The sequence below is a fragment of the Ceratina calcarata genome, unplaced genomic scaffold, assembly GCF_001652005.2.
Source record: "Ceratina calcarata isolate Rehan_Ccalc_2016 unplaced genomic scaffold, ASM165200v1 scaffold127.2, whole genome shotgun sequence".
In the NCBI taxonomy this organism is placed as follows: domain Eukaryota; kingdom Metazoa; phylum Arthropoda; class Insecta; order Hymenoptera; family Apidae; genus Ceratina; species Ceratina calcarata.
Window position 1 is genome coordinate 546,501 of NW_017133727.1, and position 25,659 is coordinate 572,159.

At 43.1% G+C, this 25,659-nt stretch overlaps 2 protein-coding genes across 11 annotated transcripts in view; both read right to left on the reverse strand.

The window, feature by feature from the left end:
- Positions 1-205: 205 nt before the first annotated feature.
- On the reverse strand, positions 206-9,366 carry LOC108628460 (serine/threonine-protein phosphatase 4 regulatory subunit 4). 7 transcript variants are annotated; one of them, XM_018030391.2, is made up of 16 exons: positions 9,159-9,366; positions 8,253-8,503; positions 8,061-8,134; positions 7,631-7,737; positions 7,219-7,448; positions 6,950-7,078; positions 6,773-6,879; positions 6,509-6,700; positions 6,280-6,438; positions 6,020-6,202; positions 5,504-5,950; positions 5,316-5,436; positions 5,206-5,248; positions 5,108-5,127; positions 4,999-5,038; positions 206-4,783 (listed from the first exon to the last, which is right to left on the reverse strand). In XM_018030391.2, the coding sequence occupies exons 1-16, from the start codon at positions 9,197-9,199 to the stop codon at positions 3,430-3,432; spliced, it is 3,498 nt and encodes a 1,165-aa protein (XP_017885880.1). In that variant the 5' UTR covers positions 9,200-9,366; the 3' UTR covers positions 206-3,429. The 7 variants fall into 7 exon arrangements, with proteins under 7 accessions (XP_017885880.1, XP_017885888.1, XP_017885907.1 ...); XM_018030399.2 differs by having other exon boundaries at positions 206-4,555; positions 9,159-9,365; XM_018030418.2 differs by lacking the exons at positions 8,061-8,134; positions 9,159-9,366 and having other exon boundaries at positions 7,627-7,737; positions 8,253-8,338.
- A 1,064-nt stretch (positions 9,367-10,430) lies between these two features.
- Positions 10,431-25,659, reverse strand: part of LOC108628438 (rho GTPase-activating protein 20) — a 149,822-nt gene continuing 134,593 nt past the window's right edge. For 3 of the 4 annotated variants that reach the window (XM_018030351.2, XM_018030369.2, XM_018030376.2), the window contains 7 exons: positions 17,072-17,260; positions 15,249-15,404; positions 14,913-15,130; positions 14,601-14,721; positions 13,593-14,254; positions 13,211-13,509; positions 10,431-13,104 (listed from right to left, as the gene is read on the reverse strand). In XM_018030351.2, coding sequence (XP_017885840.1) covers positions 11,954-13,104; positions 13,211-13,509; positions 13,593-14,254; positions 14,601-14,721; positions 14,913-15,130; positions 15,249-15,404; positions 17,072-17,260 — 2,796 coding nt within the window. In that variant the 3' untranslated portion in view covers positions 10,431-11,953. The remainder of the gene's footprint in view (positions 13,105-13,210; positions 13,510-13,592; positions 14,255-14,600; positions 14,722-14,912; positions 15,131-15,248; positions 15,405-17,071; positions 17,261-25,659) is intronic. The other variant, XM_018030361.2, reaches the window with a different exon arrangement.

Sequence of the window (25,659 nt, forward strand, 5' to 3'; positions counted from 1 at the left end):
CCCAGTATCCGAGTTCCAGCGCTGCTATGAGGATTAGAAGGACCGTCTCCAGCGCGGTTTCCCAAAGAACTTATTTTCAGGGAGACAATATTTAAATGTAATACTATTCGAATAAAAAAATTAAAAAAAGTCAGTCTCATTATTTAATTTACACACCTTGTAAGTACAGGAGGCGAGGCTCATTTTCTAAAATGATTGTACTCGATTTGCGTAACAAAAAAGGTTCGATTTATTGTTCGTAACGTATATTAAAACAGATGTATAATTATAATATCGACAGAGCCAATAAAATCTACGATCGCGGTGTTCTTTATTCTCCTCGCGTGTAACTAGATATACATCTTTCTTATAGGTAAGTATACCTCACAAAAATACACTTCTCTCTGTTTCTTTAACGTTCCTTAACTCTTTTTACGGGTGCGGTTTACGGGTAATAAAAATATCGTTCGACGAATTTGATCGTTCACCACGCGCGACACGAAACGCGTCTTATATTTGTTCTCCTTTTAAATATGTATCTTTATTTTGTTACTTTTAGTTTGTCATCACAGATTACTCCTTTCCCGAAATGAAACACAGGCCATATAGCGCTCGTCAACATTTTTCCCCTTCCTGTTCAATGGCCGTTATAATTATTTTTTTTCATTTACGAGCGACTGTCCGGGATAAAGAAAACTCTTCTATTCTCTCGAGATTACTCGGTTTACGTACACGTAACATACGTAACAATATGTATAACATGTTATAACAGTGTCGGCAATAAAAGTGCTCATCTCATACATATTTTTTTTTTCGTTTTGTTAAATTTTCCTCTATACGTTATATAAAGAGAAACGAGTACGTTAACAATTACGTAAAACGAGTGTAGTACGAGCCACGTGTGTGTACTTCTTATACAATATATATACTGCGTATTTTTTACTTTCTGGCACAAAAGTTAACATTACACGGTACGGTAAGATCTGTACAAAAATAAGGAGCAGCATTTTAAGCGATGTTCTTTCTCCCAACGTCGTTTCGTTTTACCTTCGGCGGAGAAAAACGTTCTTTTTCATATTTTCTCCCCAGCGCCGTGTCTCTCCTAGTAATCCCGTTAAACGTGCTCGTGTAAATTCTCTTCGTTCTCTACTTTCGCTTGCCTCGCCTCGAAACGCGCCTCCCCGAGGTCCTACAGTTGCACATTTAACAATATGTTCAATCTCGTTAAACTATTCCTGTATAATTAATATATGTGTATATACATAGAGAATTTATATATACACACATACGGTATATATCCTAATATATATCTCCTATAAAAAAGAAGTCCCGTCGCATGGTGAACCAACAACCGTACGATCTGTGCGAAACGGTTTTTCCATAAATCCATTTCGAATTGGAGTTCGCAAAATCGTGCGGCTGATGCTACCCCTAAAGTCTCCTATAAAAATAATACAACAAGCTCCGCTATGTCATTATGTGATAAGTTCGATAGCCGTACGATCTTATATGACAAAATAATTAATATCGTTACGCGGTCATAATCGAGTTGCGTCTCTTTCTATGTTCTCTAAGCGTAAAGAGCGTGAAGTTCTAATATCGGTGATCAGCGGCTTACAATACTGAGAGAGAAAGTATATGATTTTATTCAGAAATCAATAACGATTGACTCTGGCTACGTGATATCTGGTTGACTAGCGATCATTTAAAAATACTTGTCTATTAGAAAAAATTGTCGATTCTCAAACGATGTTCAAAATGAATAAATGTAAGACGTCAATGCCTCGATTCTTGAACAACATTATACTCTTACATTAGTCTAAAGTGTAATTACGATAATCCTGTTTTCTTTTTTGTTTTCCTATTTGGAACAACGTATTTGAATAAAGTTCGATTCTGTTTTAGGCGAACGGTTCATTACAACTCTTCAAGCGTCTGAAGTCTCCGGCGTATCATTCAATGGCACTTGTACTGTAAAGCTTACGCAGTATATGTACACGATACAAGTACATAATGCCTTTAACGATTTGTACGTTCAGATATCGTATCTTTAGATATCATCTTTGGCTTAATTAAACCTTTCCTCTCTCACCATGCAATACATCTATTTAGAAGCTCAATGAAAATATTACACGTGTCCCGTTCGATATACTTGATATATTCGTTTTACTCGATCGTTCCTCGAACCGTTCTCTTCTTCTACTACGTACTTGTCAATTAGGCGCCCGCTAAGTCGTCTTGGTCAGTCTGTGTACACGTATTTTATATGCTCCGTTACTCCCGTTAAGACTGTATGATATATTTTCCTAGATATCTGCTTTTAAGACACGACAGTGACTCCGATCCACGGTACAAGGGAAGAGTCAGTTGAATCGTTCAACTCGTTTAGAGGGAGAATCGGGGAATCTAGCGTCCCTAAAGTTGCGATCAAAAAGTTACTTCGTTTTTCTCGTGAGAGAAAACTGCTTCTCAAAATCGATCGTACAACGATCTATGCTAGTAAATCGATCGAAAATACGCGTATACAACGATGGAGGCGGTTAAATAATTAAAATAATGCTCGCTATTGCACGCTATACGCGCTCGCTAGCAATAAGTCAGGCTCGTAGATTCTGTGAACTCGTGCTACGCGCTAAAAAGTATCATAAAAAACATTGGTAAAAGATCTTATTAAAAATCTACCCGTCCTTGCCAAGATACCAGAGAACTGAATACGTTAAAACAAGCGAAATATAAAAGACTGTATCGAAGATTTAATAACTAGCCCTGTTTTCTTTTTTAAAACTATTCAAGACTAGACCTAGAATTGGCTATTAAGATTAATTAAACTTTATCCCTCGTTATCTCCTAATACAATCTTCTATTAGAATATGTTCGACCAGTGTGCCTGCTAGGGCGAATGTTACATACGCGGCTAAAAAATTAAAGTGCAAAATAGTCTTATTCGATGCGGTTTCGGCTAATGAAACGGCCTTTCGACCCGAGCATGCGTGTGCCGAAAAATATTCTATTATTTCATTCAACATGCGAAATACTAATAATAATAAATGTACGTTATGAAACCTTTTCTTCCGCTGCTCTCTTTAAATGCTATCTACTCTGCTTAATGTCGATTGTACAAGTACAAAGAACTCTATCTTCTTCTCCCTTGCCAATTACACGTGTATAGAAAAATGCATCGTTGAACTGGTCGCTAAACTGATAAGTGAGAAACGTACAAGGCCACGTGAAAAAAGTGCAAGATCGTAAACCAGTCTAAACAGCCTCGTAACGGTTTTTAAATACCTCGTTGTCTCGTGAAAGAAAATGCTGAGCTCGCGAATTCAAGATTCTACTTACGATTAAAATGCACAGAATAAAATATAACATCCCACACGACTCTCCTCACTATTAGATGCGAATTGCATTTCACTCTCCTACCACCCTAAATGCGTTGAGCATTACAATATGTTAATAGAGATGACATTCCTCGAACTTGTGACACAACTTGCCGATGTCCCCGTATCTCATCTGCGAGCTCACAGGACTGGAAGCCCTAGTGGCCGGCGCTGTTCTACTACGACGTACAAAACTCCTTAATGGTATTTTGCTATGTCCCTGATTATGATTCACGTCTAGCGTCGAGTATCGCCTGAAAGCCCGACTCAGCCGTTCCGACGGCGTGTAGTCAGTCATATCTAAACTACGTTGATCCTTCAAGACAGGTTTCGTCTCTTTCGTGACCACCGTCTTGAAATTGAAATTCGCTGAGTGCCGCTTAGTCCTGTCCAACGTGTACTTTTCCAGCAAGATTTTAGGCTTGTCCTTATCCATTATCAGCGAATTACGTCGCTTCATTTTATCGTCGAGAGGTTTCTCTTGATTCGAATAGCCGAACATCGACCTCATCAGAGGGCTGAGGTACGTCTGATCCTTATTCTTGAAGTGCTGATTCTCCTTCACCAAACTCAAACCATCCTCGTAATCGATCGATCTCAATCTAATGTCTTTCGCCTGATCAGCTCCGTTCGTTCTCCGCTTCATACCGTCCTCGTATTCAGCCGAGAAGTTCCTCTTAGGCTTCCCTTTATCGAAGTTCATAGAATTCCTCTTAGTCCTGTCCAACATGCATTTCGATTGCACAATTTTTTTATCTTTGTCGAGTATCAATGAGTTCCGTCGTTTTATATTGTCCTCCATCATCCTCTCCTGATTCACGAATCCGAACCTTGACCTCAACCTAAGAGGTTCGATGTACACCGGGTCCTTCTTGAAGTGCTGATTCTCTTTAACGAGTCTCAGTCCGTCCTCGCAGTCGATGGAAGTCCTGACGTCGTTCAGTTGCTCGATGTTCGTCCTTCGTTTCATGCAGTCTTCGTATTCGACGGATGAGTTCATTTTAAGTTTAGTCTTTTCGAAGTTCATAGAGGTAGGCCGTGTGCGATTCACATTGAACGAGGTTCTCCTCTTGCCGAACATCGGATCTTGCAGGTGCGGTATTTTAGACATGCTCTGGGAGAATTGAACCGGTATTCTGATACCAGCGTCCACGAGGAATTCGTCGTCCGACAGCATTACCGGTATCTCGGGCATGGAGCTACAAGGCCAACAAGAGTCATTATAGTGGGCTGTGAACGTTCTCATCGGGGCGATGTACTTCTTGCTGGCAATGTCAGCAGCGGTAGGGAAGTCGCGGGTGTCGCGATTTAGAAGCAAAGTTTGTTGCTGCGATCTTCGTCGGTTCTCCCGCATGATAACGTTAGTGAGGGTCGTACAAATGTTAGTCGAGTTGGTATGCCCTATTCTTTCCCAAGGAGCCTGAATTCTGTTAGGTGCAAAGCGTGCAGAACGTCGAAATTAGCGGTTAGTATCACTAGAATCGTTACTGGGTCTAAGAGAAATAGTTTTAAGGTCAATTCTTGAAGATCTATCTCTTCTATTCTCGAGTGTTATCGTTAGATTAGATGTTAGTCTAGGATCAGAGTTAACTTTACTTTTACTCGTGAGTACGATGAACGAATAAATATTGAGATTTTGTACCTCGCTCTTGACGGGTCGCTCGATGGTCCTCCAATTTTGTCTGTAACAAATATCGCATATTATTATTACGCATAGTTTTTCATATAATCACAACGAAACTGATATTTACCTTTTGATGTCGTTTGTGGCCTGAAAGAAAAGAATAAAACACATTAAACTTCTTTATACATAATCGTGTCACGTTTAGACATGTAAATTGCAACTCACATCGTTTTGGATGAAGTTTCAGGCATCTGTCTCTTCCACTGACCTGTAATTAAAAATATTTCGAAAAATCAGTCATCAATCACATTTAACGAAATGTATTTTCTACGTACCCTTCTTCACTGTCGCTCCACCGTTCGTTGCCGTTTTCGTAGTCGTTGGTCCCGATAATCTTTTCTCCTCCTCCAACTTCCTGGCATCTTCAACGTCTTGTTTCATGAGTCCTCCGGATGACTGAGAAGGAATATATTTTATATAAAATACTGGCCAAATCAGATTGTTTCTATTCGGATTTACTTACGGTTCGAGCTTCGTGTTTAACTTCTATCTCCTCCATCTCTGATATAGTTTTACACAACAAGGCGAACACGTCTCGATCCTTTTCGCTGTTAACCAAATGCGTCACCGTCGACTCCAATGCGTTCAATAATTTCTTATCGGCCGGCATCCGCACCTGCCTCTTAAGCTGAGGCAGCAGAGAGACTACCTTCAATCTTATGTTGGCTACGGGATCCTCTGCCAAGCTCAATAAAATTGAGAAAAAATGTTCCTTGAAGTATACGGAGGAGAAAATGTCCATTGCCTCTACCATCAAACGGACGAACATCATTCTCACGTAACAGTTCGAATTGTTGGCCACTTCCGAATACAATTTACTACGTAACTCGACCCTTTGCATCGGTTTCAGATTATAACGTAAGAGGAAAAGGTACAGAGTGCCTGCTGACAGACGGACAGGTATCGGCCTCTGAAATTTCATGGAAATTCGATTAGATCGTACGTAATGTAACTGCAGGCTAAAATGTTTGATGCTTACAGAGTGCAATACTCTGAAGAAGGCCATTGGCACGAAATATGAATATATGAAGTCACTCGGAAAGTATTTAGGCAATATCTCAAGCTGTGAATGCATCTGCGTTATTAATCTCCAATTGTGTGTTGCTGCTATTTCTGATTCACATTTTAACAAAGCTCTGCCTATCTCTATAACTGCAGAATCCTGTAATAAATAAAAAACATTTATAAATCAAACGTATTCGAGTCTCATTCACGGATATACGAAATTAAAGTACAAACCATCCTGTCTGCTCCGATCGTTTGACTCTCGGCTAAGCAATCGAGTACTAACGCTACATTAGGAACTAAACCTTGTAAAACCTCTTCGGAATTATCTTTCAACAATTTTACTATTTCTGTTTTTATTCGTCCACTCTTTGTGCCCAACACTTTAGCCACCTGTGCAAATTGTAATGTTCAATTAGATTTGAATATTTATAACTTTATCAATCAATCGATCGATTCTTACTTCATGAATTCCACAAGCCACAGTCCTTCTGACTAAATAATAGTGATCGCTTGCCAACGCAGTAAAGGTAAGAAGCAGCGCGTCCGTATCGTCCGACGATTTTGATACGAAGATAAACATCGCCGGTAGATTATACGCGCAACACCGTCTACATTCCACGTACTTTTCATCTTCGTCAGGACTGGAACTCATCTGTAATAGATGATAAAATTGTTCACGTTTCATTATGAGACGCGTCGAATTTATAATCACGGTTTAACTTACAAATGGAATATAAGGCTTAGATTCTTTCCTCATCGAGATGATGCCCATTTGTGCGAGTTGCTGATAATACTTTAAAAACCATGACCTCTCCGCAGGTATCAAGACTTCTAAAATGTTAATCGGCGGTCAGTTTATTACCACTAAGGAAGTACGTTCTATATCGACGAAAGATCTTACTTTCTAGGCCGAGTATAATTTTTCCGTATTCTTGCGCGATCACGCAAACGATGTTGTCGTCAGCCTGCGCAGTCTGCGTGCTCTCGCATATCTTTTTAAAAAGTGGCACTATGGTAGTTTTTATTGTATCTGTAAATAATCGTGACGATATATCGCATACCGACTTTTCAAGAGACTCAAGCGGAAACAAATGAACATATTACGCTACGAAAAAACAAAAGAAGAAATACTATGAATGCTTGTAACGCGGAACTAGTCATCAGGCATACCTTCCTGAAGATGAGGTAGCACATACGCTATCGTTTGTACAGAGGTGCATCTTACATTGCTCTCTTCGTCACTTGCTAATTCTACGAGAGATGGTAGCAAAGCAGATTTTACAGACTCAGCACCAAGGCCTTCGGCAACATAACGTAGCTGCAAGCAGATACTAGCTCGTACTTCACTATTTACATCCTGACAGAGGGAGTGTACCATTGGTAGAACTTCCTTCTGTATCCTGACAACAATTTCAATACGTATACTTATTTAATGACTTTATCATTGTGAGAGACTTGAGTTCGTACTATCGATCTCCGTATTTAGACATTTTTCACTCGAGGATATTTTTTTACTGACAAACTGGTACCCCACCCGGTAACAAAAGTCGTTAAGGATTCTGATAAGATGAAACATACTCACAGAGCAGAATCAAATCTTGTACAAATCTTTCCTAATATCTTGCTGCATATTATCCTGGAGGTGATAGGCTGTGACAACTGTCCTTTGTTTATAGTCAATGGAAGAATCTGTATAATTTTACTGCTGTTATCATTCAGCCAATATTGCTCAAAGGATATGTAATGCTTAAGTTTCAAGAATTAAATTATTCAAGCTATGCCGAGTGCATAGCAGTGTACCTTGGAACAAGTGAATTTTGACAAAGAGTAGTACTTGATGCTTAGTCTAGTGGCAAATAATAAATAAAAAGAAATAAATCAAACGTTCTCGCTAATCTAGCATAACAATAATAATTATAAGATTGCGAATACGCTACGAGAGTGGCAATACGTTTGCCCTTCTAAATGACAATGTTTTCTAAATATCAATTTCTAAGATCATCTATACAAACCTGCTTTCTTATGACTTCTACTGGCAGTAACTCTATCACATCCAGTAAGGTCTCCAGCCATGCATGACAGACAACTTTAAATGTACATATATATACATGTTTAGTTATACGAAATAATACAGAGTGCAATGAAGAATCTCGATTACTGGTCGGAAACTAGCAAGTCTGAAGAACGAACAAGGATTCCTTTACCTGGATCACGCTTGTCGATCGAAGATAAAATACTCTGGAGGAATGTCCGACTGAAGACGTTATGGTTGACAAGCTTCTGTTCTAATATCGTTTTGAACGTGGTCGAAGCAGCGATATGAAATTCCGTGGACGCAGTAGCCAGCGACTGCTGCACTTTGGGTATCACACGCGTTATGCATGCTTCCGTGTCTGTGACCAAGAGGTTCGGTAGTGTTTGTATAAAATTGAGTTTTTGAATTTCATCGCCTTTCCTGGAAACAACATCAGCCACAATAAGCAATCGCATCGATTAACGTGAATCATCGTTTCATCGGAGATTCGAAAATATTTATTATATTGTACATAATTCATTTTGTGAAAACGATCCCGTCATCCTCGTGTTATTTTCCTTAAAAGAACGCAACCTCCAAGGCCAGAAATCTTTACATAACACATCCTTTTGGAGCATGTGACAATGTTTTCACCGACACAGTATGCGTGCACACGACATAGGCATGTACACATACATGTATATAGTATGGAACGTGTGCGATGCTCGTTTTACATAAATTTCAGCGCACTTATTGTTGGTACGTTATTATGCAAATAGAACGATAAAACAGACGATCGATAACACAGTAAGATCTCCGAGGAACCTAGGCTTGAAACCTTATTATCCCAAGACGAAACCAGAGCTCTTAGCTAACGTCTTACGAAGCTGCTCGTAAGAATGTCACTTCTTTCGAACGACTGTCTTTAAAAGGACTATAATTAGCGACACTTGGTCGGCAGGATACTCCTCGAGCAACGCCTCGTTATTTTTAGAAACCGATACGGATGCGTGAGAACGAGAAACATCCGATGACCCGCGGCATATACTCTGGGAAACTCCGAAGAAAAAAAACGCACGTTACCTATTACACTTACCGTAGAGATGTGCTCTTGAACAGACCTTTTTCTTGCAACATTTTCAAGGCGCATCTTATTCGAACGATGATACAGGGGAAAAATGAAACGGGGCACGGGTCGGAATCTCGTTCACGCGGACGAGGGGGAACGCGTACGCACTCTCATCACGCAGTTTGACGCAAGAAAAACAACACGACGGAACGTATGTATGATGACAACTAAACTGGGCTCCGGCCTCCGGCCTCCGTCCGACTCCAAGGTATCGATTATATCTGACTTTGTCCTACGAGGCTGCGACCACTGTCGAGCTCGCCCGGAATCAACCGAGTGCGCCTACGTACGTGCCGCCGGTGATACTCGTCGTAACAAACGTTGCTCGCGTACCGCGTGACACAATGGATCTCCCCATTGATCGATAATTAATGTTGTGTAATCGATGGAGTCATCGCCGCGCGATGATGCGTATCGTTCGCGCCTTTCTTCCACGGACTATAGCTTGGAAAACCGATATCTTTCATAAACCTGTTATGCGGCGTATCAAGAATTTCAATACATTCGATCGCGATTTCGGACTCGTCCTTCCCAAGGTTCGTGAAACATTTTTAACTCATTTTACGTTAATTAATTGGCAACGAACATTGCATGCAAATTACGTAGAAACGATTGTGCAAAGTTAACCGGCATACGATAATTAACTGTGATCACGCGGTTTAATTCAAGGATTTTTGCGATGATTTGTCGAAGCACCATGCGCGTAATTACTATAATTATCAAATCACGAAGGACGCGTTTTAACTAAAGAGAAGTCAATTTGATTTTTGTTTAAGCCAACACGTAATGTTTAATATACTTACGTCAAAAGATGAAGCGCTCTCTCAATAGGCTTCTTTTCCAAAGTAGCGTCTAAACTGTGTTTCTTTAGCTGCTCTTCATCCTACGAATTCATGTTTAGGTGGTGAATCGATCGCACGCAGGAATTCCTGTTACCTTTTTTTTAACGCGAACTTCGTAACCATATTTAATTACGTACTCTTATGTCGGGTATAGGCTTGTCTAATTGAAGGCTAGCGAATTCCTCGTAATCCATAAACATGTTGCCCGCATTTTTTTACGGACGTCTGTAAATAGTGATATAACCCCATTTATTTGAAATGATTGATCGGAAACGTACGTTCAGGGTGATACTCGCGCGGAAGTAAGAATGAAAGAAAAACAAAACGCGGTCGATTGGTTACGAGTTTCATGAAAGATCATCGTGACCTGGGAACGGATATAATAGCAGACACGCAGTTGTATAAAATACGAAATATATTTACTTTTTCATAGCATGTCGTATAATTTAGATAAAGTATACATACTTTACGGGCATTGCATATGGTGTATGTTCGATATACGTTTAGCGATATAAAAGATTACAGTTTAACACTAATATATACAAGAAGCGCGAAACGGAAAACACGAATCGTAGTTCCGTTACCATTTTCGCGTGTATCTCATAGCTTAAGATAATCGCGAGTACCAAGCACTCTATGATTTATATGTTGTAAGTTTAAAGAAAAGGATAGGTGACAAAAAATCAACAGAGAGAGAGAGAGAGAGAGAAGGGAAATGAGAATGAGTAGAGCGAGCTTAATTGTTATGTGTGATTCAATTCGATTTCCGATTAAAACGAAAGGCGTGAATACGATGAAACACGATGGAGGCAGTCGATGGCTGTTTCTTTTTTTTTTTGTTGAACGAACGTGAAACGATCTCGAAATCACAGGATATTTCGATAGAGCGATGCGCACTTGGCTACGTGAACGTATTTAAAAAGATGACGCTAGGAAGCTTCGCTGCACCACGCCTCTCTCTCGACGTGCAATAAAATTTGCATTTTATTATCGGGATTCGTTCCGCAGACACTGACGCCTCGCTCTCTATCTTCCTCCTTCGAAACGGCAGCAGCATTCGCGTTCGAATATTCACAGAGATTTATACCATTCTCTTTCCGTACTTGACGCGCATTTTACACATTACGTATCGTCACTATACTGACGAAAGACATTAAGTCACGTACGGAAGATCGAAGCTCAGGTTTCATCAACGCCAGGATAATAAAACAAGAATTTTTTTTTTCTTGACTTAAAATCCCTTGCCAGTATGCCGACGGTGTGTTACTGACAAAGTGTAAATCCCCTGACGATATACAAATTATCTAGACGAAGTATAAAATAATAATTTTGAAACCTTTTACGATTTGCATTATCATCTAAGAGTTCAATGCATATTCTATAGATTTTGGCACTACCATTGTTCTACACTCTGCCGATAACGTATTATAAAATTCGTTTTTACAAGTGTTCTTCGCGTAAGAAAAGAAATTACGAATATCATCTCGACGCAAGTCTTGTCCGCTACAGTCTATACTTAACGATAAAACGTCTCTATGTAGATGTCTAATAAAAGAAAGAAAACCTATCGGTTAAGGCTCTCGTGGAAGCACCCTGAATCACTGTATAACAGTCAAGTCCTATCTCTAAGAATCGCTAACAGTCAACAGCGTTTTCGGACTTTACATCTTACGCTTTCAGCGTAATTATACCTCAAGTCTTCCAATCTGTCGACGCGTTTCTACGAAACGAACAAATGAGACGCGCGCGTACTCTTCGCTCCTCGATGACCACACGCAAATCGGATATTATACACTTCTTGCGAATTTTTTTTCGACACGTGCGTTCCAGTTTTGGACTAGTTTCAGTCGTGAGATCGTGCATGCGATCACACGACTTTTTTTTTTATTTTTCTTTGATTTTCTCCAAGCGTGCTCCTTGTTAAACGTAACTCTCATCATCGACGACGGATCTTCCGAATCCCAGATGTCTGGTAGGAACCGAGGCGCGTGGCTGAGGTGGCGGGCGATAAGGAGGCGGCGGCGGTAAAGACCTTGACCTTCCAGCTACTTTGTGCCTGTCCTCCAGATTCATGTGCACCGGCGGTAGATGCCTCAATCTCGGCGGCAGCGGCGGAGGCGTGTCCGGCCACGTTCTCTCCTCTTCCTCGTCCTCGTCGCCGTAGAGATCGATCGCCTCGGCCTGCTTGAACGAGAACAAATCGTTCCTCTCCCTCGAGCCGTACAACTCGCTCGTCCTGTCCCTGTTCCCATATATGTTACCCTCGGATTCATATCTCTCCGTGGTACACGTCGTCTCTTTGTTCACGTATATCTCGCTTTTCACTTTCTTGAACTCGTACAGGTCGCTGCCCGAGTGGTAGCTACCGTTCTGCGAGACCGGTGACTCGCGGTTAACGTACATCTCCGACTTGACCTTCTTAAACTCGTTGAACCGCTCCTTCTTGAACTCGCCCGTAAGATCCTGCTCCGAATTGTGAATCGAGACCCGTTCCGTGCAAATGTCCTGTTGGGTAGCTCGCTCGTACTCCGACCTGAGATCCCGCGATATGTCCAGTTGCGAGTTCCTATAGATGTCCTTGCAATTCTCCACGTTCTCCTTCATCGAGTCTTGCCTGAGGTAGTCCCGACTGTAGATATCTTTCTCGTCGAACCTGTCCTTGCGATGCTCGTGCTCCTCCAGTTTCGTCCTTGGCGTTCTCTTCAGCTGAGCCCTCAACCAGTCCTGTCGTTGGAAGTTCGGGTTCGGATAGCCGACGTTACTCTTCTCTTCTCGAAAATTATGCTCGACGCTGTTCGCGTGATGATTGTTGGATCCGTACCCGTTCATTCGCTCCTCCCATCCTCCGTAGACACGGATATACGACTTGCTACTCGATTTGTCCTCCTTCGCGAGGGACTTGTCGAAACTCGATGACGAAGCGTTCACCGCGGAATCTTCCGAGCCCACTGGCGATTCTGGTATGAACAATTGACAGTCCGACAAGGTCAGACCAGAATCTCTCGACAAGGACATGTGGTCCTTGCGCGGCGGTTCCGTCAGGTCCAGGCTGTCCAGGGAAAGCCCACCTGCTGCAACGAGACAAATTCCTCAGTGCTCCATCGAAATATAATACAAATTTTTGTTGAAGATCTCTTAAAAAATATGAATGCACATCGTATGAAGAAAATTACTCACAGTGAAGGCTGTCGGTGCTCTCTTCGGCTCCGCTGTCGCTCCGCTCCTCCCCGAGAAGCTGCGTGACGCCTTCGCCGAACAAACCCTCGCAATGACGAATCAGCATCTCCGTCAGCATGGGTATCGCCCTGCTCTGGTTCACGGACGGATTCGGCGACCAGAGTAAGCTGGGCCCGCAACACACGCCCAGATTACTCGCGCACATCAGATTGTGCTTCGATCTCCGCGCCACGTGATGGAGCACACAAATCAGATGCGACAACAGAGTGTAATTCGCTTTGGGCAGCTTGTCTAAAATACTGGAAACGAACGATATTCATTAAATAACCGAAATTCATTCCCACGATCGATGAACAGGAAGTAAAAAGATTCGGTTGCTCACTTTTTCATAGTCTGAACAGGATTCGGTGTGTCCAGGCTGTCCATCCAAAGCGGAAACAAATGAGAAGTGAGCAAAGGATCCGGCAATGATCTCAGAAAATCCTTGAGCAGGGCTGCCACCGCTATGATCGGCGCGTCTTCCAAACAACTCGGATCTCCCGACGATTCGATCTGATCTCGAAGCTCCCTGACGATTCTGACGTTCGCCGACTTTCTAAAGATCCCCTGCGTGAACGGCCCCTTGGCGAACAGCTGCTGAAGCATCACCAATACTGGCTTCGGTAATCCGTTCTCGTCGAGCCTGGACAAGTTGACACCGAACAGGCTCGGGTTCAACGAGAGGGATCGTCTCAGCAATCCGGTGATCTTCGACTTGTTCTTTTTCACCGGCGACTTTGGCACCGGCCTCAGAATGAAGTGGCACGTGTCGTGCCCGCTTTTATTGCAGTGTTCCAAATCGAAACCCTCCTCGGCGGACAACGTGTGTCGCAGGTTCGACAGCTTTATGGCAAACGGTCTCTCGTGTCCTATCAGAGGATACGGTGCCTCGTCGGCGGAGGTTCTCGCCCATAATTGAAACGGCCCCTGCAAATCCCAGAGGCGAGTGGCTAGATTCACGCAGGCTGCCGCCGTCATCTCGCATCCGACCATAATCGTTTTGCACTGCGAATACAGAAAAGCGAATGCGGATGTTGCTCGATGCGATTCTTTCGACGGAACACTGTTCCGTGTTAGAGATATGTGAGTTAGGTCATAGTTTCCGGCGAGAGTCTCGCGTGCTTATCAGCGGCTATTTAAATACGACGCGTCAATAGTGAATACCGAAGTGTATAAGTGACTTTTTTTAGTAGAACCGATCTACGTTAACATCGACGATATAAGAGGAGCATATTAAAAAAAAAAATAACATCTGTCGTGCGAGGAATGGACCGTGAAGGCGTGACCGCGTCTCTCCCTTTGAGCATAATATTCTTATGTGCCCGGCAGAGAAAAGTATGCAAGCACTTACGTATTCCGTGTCATTGTCGTGATACACGACTTGAATGTTAGTGTCCGGCGGCTCCTTCATACTCTCCTCTCGTACGAGCTCCGTCAGACGTCCCCACCAGAGATCTCGCGCAGCAGCAGTCCTGCGAGCAGCGAATAAACCCTCGCGATAAAAACACTTTATTACGCTTTCAAAAGAATCTCGATTCGAGTATTTATTAAAGGTTTTATATGGAAACGTAAAACTGAATTTGCTGTGCCGTAACGGCGCCGGGTAACAGTAGCATCAGGCGATTTTGTATAATCGTGATTAAGGATTGGCACGAGTACTCACATAAAAGTGGCGACGACGTTCGTAGTAGGCCATCCCAGGACGAAACTCGTTTCTGGAGACTTGCTCGTTTCCGCGACGTCCTCTATGTGGCCAGCGGTCAGCCATAACTCGCTCATTCTTACGGACTGTTTCAGTTTAAAGTTCCCTCCGCTCCGCGCTTTCGCTATTAGTAACAAGTCGGAGAAGAGGAAGAGGTGCCTGTCCTGGGACTGTACACCCTGTAATTTCAAACGAACACCGAAGTGCATAAAATAAATAAGTAAATAATTTGGGAACTATAATGCGAAACCGAGCAAAACGGATTGATAGAACGTATAAATTATCAAGATCTCTTACCGTGGTGAATTGTACTGGAGTCTCCAGGAGGAAAGTCCTCGGCGGGGACTTCGGAGGCGGCGAGTTAATCGAAACGTTTAAGGATTTCTGCGACAGCACTCTCGTCAGCCTGCCAGGATTCCCGCCGCTCCTCTTGCGAATCAGACTTTTCATTTTCTATAACACATAACCACCGGTTGCGGCATAAACGAAATTGAAAAGTTCGCTGTATTTGGTAACAGCAAGATGCGTAAGAGGGAATCCAAACAGATTTATCTAAACGCACGAGCCATTATGAACAGTATCACGCGGAGATTGAGGAATACTTGATACATCGGGGATACAGGATATCGACTAGCTATCCAAGGGATTAGCATTAAATTATCCGGGCTCTATCCAGTTAAAGGGTCACGGAATAATAACCAATTTTGATGCTCGGATCTAGGACATAAATTATTATCACGTTCGCAGCGGGCGGCTAATAACCAGACGCCAAGCCGCATTAACTTTCGGATAAGTTAACAGCATTATTTCACCGTCGACAAGCGAGCAGCCAGCAGCAGCCGGTTTCGCGAATACTGGTTCACGCTACCGTGCCCGTTTAGTAGGAAGCTTAACGAGAATCTACAATTTTCTTAGAGCACTCTCAGATTCCAAGCAGGTTCTAGCTACGGACATCTCGGCCGGCGATGCTATGTCAAAACGCGAACTGACACACGGACGAACGGTTACGCCTGACAAATAACTCCGCCGAATGTAACGAGGACATAAAATTATAAGCCGCAGACCGATTAACATACTCCGTTTTGACAGCGGGTCCCTCGTCATTCTTCTCCACTTTTTTCCTCTTACGAAATCACTGATTTCTACGTCGTTTCTCAATATCAGAGTCATATTATTAAAGAACGTTTGGGGATATTGATACGGACTGAAGTTTCTGAAACTCATTTCCGACAGAAATATTTTTTATCACTTAAGATAGCCCGCCATTTGGGTAACTTATCAAGAGAGAGTCTCACAATGGGCTTATTTTAAAATAAGAATATGAAGTGAAATTTTCATTATTAAGGAAAATGAAAGTTCGAAACTTTAACTATTGTTTAGCTCAACTTGTATTAAAATCGTATATGTTTTACAAATGCTATCGAGCTACCTTAAGAATCGCAACAGAACTTTCTTTTGTATATTCTTCCGAGTCTTATGCAATGTTTTGTATGCACATTTAATTTTCACATAAGTGCATAAGATTTACTAATGCTGTATTTCATTGAGACAACGCATTAATGGTAGCTAGAAATCAAGGTAACAAGTGAGTCAGAATGATTGTACGCGATTCGAGGAAACGATCCATCAGCGTTCGCGAGGAGGGAATGAAAATTGCGAGAAGCGGAGAGAGCGCGAGATGTTTCCGATGGCCCGTAATCTGCTCTTGACAGTACTCTTTACGCCCTGTATGCAAATCAGATTGCGGTACACGTGGGACGATGACTCGTTCGAAGACTGTTGTCACCGATTGACATGAACGAAAAATCTGTATCGGATATTCAATTGTGTCTGGTCATCGCGCATTCAGGGTGACGGGACAATAAAAGAACTGTATGCATTACCATTTTTACTTTGTTCAAACGACCGGATCGAAAACGCGCTTCCTACTTAATTTCGCAACGCAAATGACGGAGTGGACAGTTCGTAATAAAGTATCTGGGTGAGACGCGTGGGAAGCGGTCGTTTTTCACGAGGGAAATGCTCGTGAGAATCGTGCAATGCTTTTCCAACCGGAAGCACTCTTCTTCTATGGTGAAACGGTACGGAGAAAAACGTTTTATGCGTAGTTGGGAACGTACCGTGGTGAGTACATCTCGTTCGTGTAGCCGGAGATTGTCGCCGGGGAAGAGTTCCTGGATGCGGTGAAGATCGCCCTCGAGTTGACCGCGTTGGAGAACGGCGCCACTGCTCACGCTTCCGCTTCCGTTCTCCACCAGGTTCCTCGCCTCCTGGCCCAAATACCTCTCGTACTCGGCCAGCCTCTGGACCTGTAACACAGCAACGCTCTTTTAACAATCGTATTTTCTCTCCCGACGATTGCACCACTGCGAGATCTCGAGCGAGAATTGTCGTAACGGAAAGGAGGAAATGGAAATCGTTGAGAAACGAGAAGACCGAAACGGAATTACTTGAACGTTAGCTAGCAGTGGCTCTCGGCCGGAACGCACAGGATAATTGTCTCACATCGGAGCGAGTTATGTAAATTCGCCAGCGACTCACCGTTCAATCACGCGCGGCGTACCGCCGGCAATCGAGCTCGTCGAAACGCTCTGACTCGTGATCGACTGATTCATTGCTGGTTAATTGTCGCGGGGCATCAGGCCGATCGAATTTCTTCCGGTTCTGTTTACGACAACCACCCACGGGCTCGAAAGGCTTCGTCGCTAATTATAAATTGCTAGGTTTCGCGCGTGAGACATCGACGGAAATAAGCTTAATCTTTCAAGGGTACGTTTCCCACGTGCTTCGACAGTTTCCATCGAGCCATTTGCATCGTTACACAAGCTGAGTGAATAAGAAGTATTGCATGATAATTGTATCATTTTATAAACGACGTATCGATGAATAAATTTTTATCAATTATCGTATTAAACATTGTATCAATTTTTATTATAATACTCGTGGCACGATGCAAACGGGTTAAAATGCGATCACCGCGGAGTGTAACGCCTACACGGGTTTCGTAACGAAAACGTACCGATCGAATCGGATCTAGTATCTCGTACGCTCTACGAACAGGAGAATCGAGTCGGATCTGCTCAAAGCACGAGATCGCGGCTAATCCCACGGAGCGGCTTAAGACGAGCCGCTAACGAGTCCAAATTTGTCTCCGTCGATTATTCAACGATCGATCTCCCGAGGATTGAGCAATCCCCTGGCTATTATCATAAACCAATCCTCTCGAATACCGTCACACGGTACTTAACACAGATCATCGATCAATCGGACGATTGTACCAATATGTAAGTTCCACTTTTTATATTGATTTAAATAATACAGATTTATAATCGCAGAAGATGCGAAAATCTTGCGATCAAGTAAGAGAATAAGAGGTACGTACGATCTGCGAATCGGACACGTAGCCTTCATCGACAAACACGTCCACGTACTTGATGAACATCTCTCGATGCGCGTCGCGACAAACGAGAAGAGAAGCCGAAGAACCGCGGACCGGTTGCTAGCTTCACAGCTGCCGGACTGAGGGATTTGAGAGCAAGATCTCGCGCATCGAACGTGAAATGAATCATCTGGGTGCTCGCCGGAAGAAACCACGAGAGTGGAGCCAGTGTGTCACTGTTTTTATCACCTCCCGCGATTTCTTTTTCGCCAAGACTAGACACCGTGACCAAATAAGCCAGCCGCCTTTTTCTTTATCGAAATGGAAAGTTTTTTCAAAGATTCTCCGTTCGTCTGCTCTTTCGCTTTCACTCGAGATTTTGATTAACTGCGACTGGGAGTATATTTTTTATGGAAAGTAAAATGCTCGTAATAAAATAGGAGTTCGGTCGTTCTAAATCAGGAATTTTAATTGCAAATAGAGAATTGAGAAATACTGAAAATTGATTTTCATAATCAACTTCCAAAAGCCGTAATTATATTGCATAGTAATCTGCGAAATATTTCAACGACCGAAATAATGGAATTCGATTCCGATCTAACTCGGTTCTCCTTCCATTCTCATTTCTCCGGGCGTTGGTTTCACGATAATTGCCGTTCGCGGTTCATTACGGCTGCCGGAAATATTCTGGTTCACGGTGTAATTTTCACAATTTAACGCTATCGGCATTCCCCGATGCGTATCGTCGAGCCTTCTCCTCCTCACCCTCCTCGTCTTCTCGTCGTTTTCTTTCGTTCCGTTTCCCATCGTCATTGTTCCAGCGACACGCGTACCTACATATGTACTTTTACGCGACCACGGTACGCCATTGCCCCACAGACTGAGCCCCCTTTTCGCACACTTTCACCCAACCGTCGTCGATTATGTTCCTAGGAATACATGGAACGGAGCTGTTTCGATCGCCGTTCGATAATCGTTATCCAGTCACGAGCCAGGCAAAACCAGGGATTTCCTCGTTCCGATGAAAACTTTCTATCACACGACAATAACCGTGTCCTCTTTACTTCTTTTTTATCGCCGTGTCGAAACATCGTAAACGAACTTGAATCAATGGTGTTCGCCGTTCCTTCTTAAAAGCGTATGACACACATTTTCCCGGTTCCCAGACATTTTTCTCACAGCTTGTTACCAACCCATTAACAGCCTAATTGAACCTTTTTTTCGCGGAAACGGCATTCCCTGGCACAAAAACTGACACATTGATCTGCTTAATGTGCAATTTGAATTTCCTAAGACTCCCCGTTTGATGAATGTTTTAAGAAATTTGTAGAAAATATTAAATGTAATCATAGATGCTACCATTTGAATTCCACAATGGAAGAGACAAGTTCCATCCACGTATTTTATCCGGCTTTCTCCCTAATCCGTGTCTCCTGAATAAAGACGGATTCCAAGGAGCCGGTTGAAAAACTCTCGTCGCTACGGTTCGTACCCTCGATTCGTCTCGGGCGCACAAAGAGTTCCGCCCCGATCGGGCCTCGAGATCGGAGCGAAATAAATACTACGAGTGCTCTCGAAAAAGGGGAACCTCTCCCGTGACAAAAGGATGAAGATTCTCGTACGTGTGCGTCGAGGGAGCAGATTTCGAGGGTGGCTTTCGAGGGGCGAAGACGCGAACGCCAGGCTCCGCTTGTTAATGCGACTCGAGCCCGAGGACATCCCTCGCATATTAATCAACCGTACAAAGGAGCGTCAAGGAGACTCTCGGCCATTGAAGAGGGAAAGAAAAAAAATTGTAGGAGGAAGAACGCTTTTTCGTTACTGTATAATCTCGGATACAGCTGAATTATTGCTAATTAGCATAGGACTTGCACTCGAAAGAGAGGAGGGAGAGAGCGCGCTCGTACATCGAAGCTTTCTGGCTCCGGGCGTAGAAATCCGATTCCGCGTATTATACACTGCTGGTTTGCACAATCGACGAGCTCAACACCTTGCGTCTGGTATACGTACTTCTGTCGCGAGGTCGTCACTTTTACTTAGCTCGAACAAACCGTCCGGATACATGCGTACAGCCGAACGCAAAAGTTGATACAAATGGGAAAGTAGAAATTCAATTTACAGCGACTGGTCATCGACTCTAATAAATTAAATACATGCTTTATTTAATATCCGCGCTATGAGTTGATGGATCATTCGACACTGTCTATGTCTATTCATTTTATTACGCCAAGGGCGTCAGGAATTCAGAGCTTATTTTGACGACGCTGTCACAGTTCTATCTGATACTGTACTGATCTGTTGCAATGATTCCTCTAAGATAGGCCTCTTTTTCGAGGCATCGCCGGCTCGTTTTTACCGCACGCCGTGTCACGAGAGGAAAGCCATCGACCACGAAAGAGAGAGGGCTGGCGGCAGTTAATTTGTCGGTCGGTCGGCACGATAATTTGCCCGTCGGGGCGATCAATCATTTAATTAGTCAGCGAGAACGCGCCCGCGGGCTGGAAATTGTTCGAACGTGGTGAATGGAAGAGAAAGGTCGCGGATGCATGTACCGCAAGAGGCTGCGCTGAAAGTTTCGGCCTCTTTTCTAATTTCGACCCTCCGTTTCATTAGACGCGACTCTCGTTCATTCGCCACGTGCAAGAGACGCGTTTATGGTTTCGATGTAAAAGTTTGAAGAATGCTCGTTTTGCATTGAAATTATTAAGACGATGACTGTTTATGTTCTTTCTTTTCAAGTTTTATTGAGACTATTCATGAGATTAATAATCGACTGATAGTCTTTCGATTAAGGCTGCTACTTTGCAACGTTTGACGAACGACGAACAGTTGCAAGTTTATGAACGCAGGTACGTACGAGCAGAATCTGTAAGCGTAGGTAAACCTTCCTATCTACCGTTACCCACGTCGACCTCGCGACTCGATCGGACTGTTTACGCCTCTGTGCCATCCAGAACATGGCATGTGCCACTAGATCGGCAACTCGGCTCGACCTCTCAGGATTCTCGAACATCAGTCCTTGATTAACGCAATCGTAGGATAAGAATCGCGAAAGTAAAGTAAAGATTCTCAACTAACGGAATCCGTCTTTCTCTTTCTCTATGAATTTCGCAGATTTCTATAATGAATGATTCGATTGTTATTGCGTTTTCTTCGTTTCAGGCTTATTATAGGTGAAAGCATTAAAGAATGCACTTTTGGTATCTTTTACATTTTAATAGACTCCACGCATTTTTTTTTAAAGATGTATCAAATCTAATAATGAAGGTAGAAGTACACTCGATCTCGTTAGAAACAGATTCTGCTAACCGGTAACCTGCATAGACTTTGCGCAATGAAGTAAAGATCCGTAAACATCGGAGGAAGAAAGTACTACCTGTTACTTCGAGTTCCACAATTGCGACGAAGCGTAACATCGCCTCTATTGAAGAAGCAACGAATGCTATGATTTTTGTTGAAACCGTGGAGGCACGACGCAGAGATCGCAGTGGGTTTTTTTTCTCATCGACGATATCCACACGGACAAATTGCCGTGTACTGACGCAACGAGAAAGAACACCTGTCTGGGAGTTACAAAATCCTGCTTCCTACGGGTGATTTACGTGGCTAGATTTCCATTCGAGGGAATCGATATCAACAGAAACAAATCTCGGAACAAGGTATCGCCGATTAATAGAAGCCGCGCGCGCGCGGCGAGTAGTAAAACGGCTCCGGAGATACAGCCTTTTCCTTCCTCTATGCTCCGGCGAGCGGTTCGTTTATATAACGTAATGGGCATTAATAACACGGCATCGAGGTCAAATCCACGCGGAATGCATAACGCGCGTATACGAATGCAGCCAGGAATGCAACATGCATTACGTACGATATACAGGCGCACGTTTATACGAGAGGCACGTTGCAAGAAACGCGAGGATATACCGGCTATTGAGGATTACGAAATGCCGTGTCTCTACGATAATTCCACAGAAGATGATTGTTAACATGAATTTTAATCGAATCCGTCTCCAAGTATCCTATTTGACCCTTGGATTTCATCGACCAGTCGTCATAAACTCCGTTGGGTATTCATTAACGCGAATCATCAAATTTAAGGCTGTATGAGCAATTACATAAGAATATGACTAAGCATTGAAATTTTAACAGTTACTAGATATTACATTAATAAAACGCAGTACAAAATTTCAGAAATTTTGCGAGTCTATTAAAAAATTTATTAAATCTTGAATTCTTATGTCGAATGACATTACAACCTTAATCGAACTTTCCATCTTAACCCATTTGCCAGATATAAATATTATTAGGAAAATCAACGCAGCATTTCATACAATAGATACTGCGATATTTCATGGATCATTAGATGAAACGTTGTATAAAATATTGTGTGAATAATTATGCAGCGTAGGATGCAAATGGGTCGACGTCGAAGATTCCGGCGGAACGGTTCTGGAGAGACAAATAACCGGAGGCTAGCGTTTGAAGAAAGTCGTGAACCTGTTCCTCCGGTCACCGATCCATTGAAACGAGCCTAACGGACGAGCGAGCCGACTACCGAGCAGGATTACGAAACCTCGGCTATCCGCGACGATAATTCCTCGCCGCGACACGCTGCTCCTCCGTGCCCACACGTTCGCCTTTCGCCATCCGTCTCTAAATGAAATCGGAGAGGAATCTTCTTTGGAAGGCAGCCGATTGTTCCTCTCCTCCATTGTGAACGGTTCACCAGTTTGGAATTTTCACTTTCAAGTGAACAAACCCATCGTATCACAAATAGGTTTCGCAACGCGGATTTTTGTCAATACAACGTTTATGATGTCTACTCAGAAGATGTTTTTTATGCATTATTTAAACCTGCAGGTTGATCGTAATTATAAAAATCAGCCTTGCACCATAAAAGATCCTGTGTAACTTTCCGCGCACTGAGATATTTCTGGTAACGTGCACCGCTAAGTATAAGCGGATCGATAATGCGTGGGCGGTTAAAGGAGAATCGTGAGCCTGGTCGTCGTCCAAGAGAAACAATGACCAACGAAATATAGCCGAAACCTGTTATTTATTATTGCTTCTACTTAATCCAAATAAACGACCGACGGAAAAATAGAATCGTAAAGCTTTCCGCGAGCGAGGGATAAATAATCTTTACAGCTTACAGAGAGATTGAAGTCTCCTTTTGATTTACGCAAATAAAATATATAAAATTGTTTCAAATCTACTATAAATGAACGTGTGACAGCGTAGGAGGAGATCGTCGAGACTGACCGTCGACCGAGTACAAAATGAAGTAGTTCCAGATTATAATCGGAGGGGGATAAAAATTCACTCGGTGCGAGATGCGTTCATTCATTAACCGCACGCGATGCCAGGGCACGGCGCGGCGTGTTACGTGTAGTAAATAGCGAAGCCGGTGCCAAGCCTTGGCTTAGATTCCAGGTTTGTCGCGTATACGTTAACTCTCGCGATCTCAGTGGCGTAGGGCCAACTCTCGAACCTCCAGTCTGTCTGAACATTGTACGGTACTTTCTCCTCGCCAGGATTGTGACATGTAATTGCATACTTTCGTCGAGGTATATAATGAAAGTACCCGGCAGAAATGAACGTCCTAGGCCTTAGGCTGTTGCCATTGTGTCGAATCAAAAACTTGTACTGTTATTTCAAAGAAATCGTAAATTCCATTCATTAAAACGTAAACAATGCAAGGGACATAAAATGTAGAATTAAATTCGTGAGATATGATTAAACGTCTCTGAGTGGACGAGGGATGGGATGGACAAATATTAATCCCTGCTACGGCGCAGCCGAGTAATTTCGATGTTCGACCGAGCCGAACCAGGAAACGATTTCTTCGATCGGATTTATGGCGAAAGATCGCGGCAACGTTCTACGCCTCTGCGCTTACACGTAGGTACAGCACACCTTTACTTATTTAGCGGCACTTCGTAATAACCACTGGTAAAGGTATTCGAGCCACGATCACAGGAATCTCATTCCGTTCACCTCGATGACGGAATTCCGATAGCTGGATGAAACCCCTCTTGTAAAATTGCTTCTTTCACGAAATATTCATTTCATAAATCTCATCTCGAATTACGTGCTAAAGAAATTGTATTAAACGACCTCCGATTAAAATCCTTTAAAAGTTTTGTTAAAAAATTATACAGAATTTTATGAGAAGTAACTGTGTTCTCCACTCCGTAGCAATTTTTACACAAAATATTCATTTCTGTAATATGTAATATAAATCTCATCGAGCAACGTGTCGAAGAAATTGTGTGAAATTACTTTCGATTAAAATCCTTTAAAAGTCGTGTTGAAAAATTGCACGAAGAAATAACTGTATGCGCGTTTTACTGAGATCTTTAAGAGCAGCTGATAGACTCGTACTTGAAACAGCTGTTCCACGGACAGGAAAGGATCGCGAGTAAATATAATCGTCGGACGAGTACCGGGTTTCTGTCTGATCGACACCCGTCAAGAGGTACACGGATTTCAGCGGAAGAAATAGTAGGCAGTACGTCGGAACGTGAACAATTTGCTCGGCGAGATTCGGATCGTGAAGCGTCTAGCATCCAGACTTAATCGTGGACGGACGGGAGACTGGTATTAGGCACAACGTATACCGTTAGCCCGGCGTGCTGCGCTGTGCCCGTCGTCGTCGTCGTCGTCGTCGTCGTTTACCCGCGAGTACATGCCCGTGGCTGCCGCGCGCGTGCAATCGCCGGGCACCGCGTTCCCCGGCCGTGTACCGCAACATTTTTCGACCTCGTACAACGACGAAAGTACCGGCGTGTGTCGCGCGTTCGCGGTCCCGATCGCGGGACAGATAGCTCGCGGGTTAACGGGTCGAAACCAGACGGGATCGTACTTTAAACGCCGCGACAACGATAACGTTGTCGGGACACGAGCCTCGCGTGTGCTTTCTCTCCTCGATCACCGACCGAATATCGATGCACTGCGACAGTAAGAACAACGCCCGCTATCTTGCTCGCGTCCATTTCTACGCGACGTTAGAGAAGTAATAAAACTGATTTTAAGCCTCTCGGATAGTCGCGTAACTTTTGACTTCTTCTCTGTTTTTAAATCCAAAAACAGTGTAAAATATGGGATTTTGTCTTTATATTAAAAACTTTTAGAATGGGAAAGACCTCTTCAGAAAGGAAATTGAAATGCAGGATGTTCTAATTTTCATCTCATTCAAAACTATCTTTTTTCTTTGATATTTATTCATATAAGAAAAGAAAGTCGATTTTTTAGATCCACACTTTTGATCAATCTGGTGAGTTTATCGCGTAGATATGAGGTCTAATCCCTTAAACGGATTGAATGCCCAAC

Coding starts and splice junctions, on each gene's coding strand:
- LOC108628460 (XM_018030391.2), bottom strand. CDS start 9,199: ATGTTGCAAGAAAAAGGTCTGTTCAAGAGCACATCTCTACG. Junction 8,135..8,252: donor GATCGACAAGCGTGATCCAG/GTAAAGGAATCC, acceptor GTACATTTAAAG/TTGTCTGTCATGCATGGCTG. Junction 6,701..6,772: donor CTAAGCCTTATATTCCATTT/GTAAGTTAAACC, acceptor CATCTATTACAG/ATGAGTTCCAGTCCTGACGA.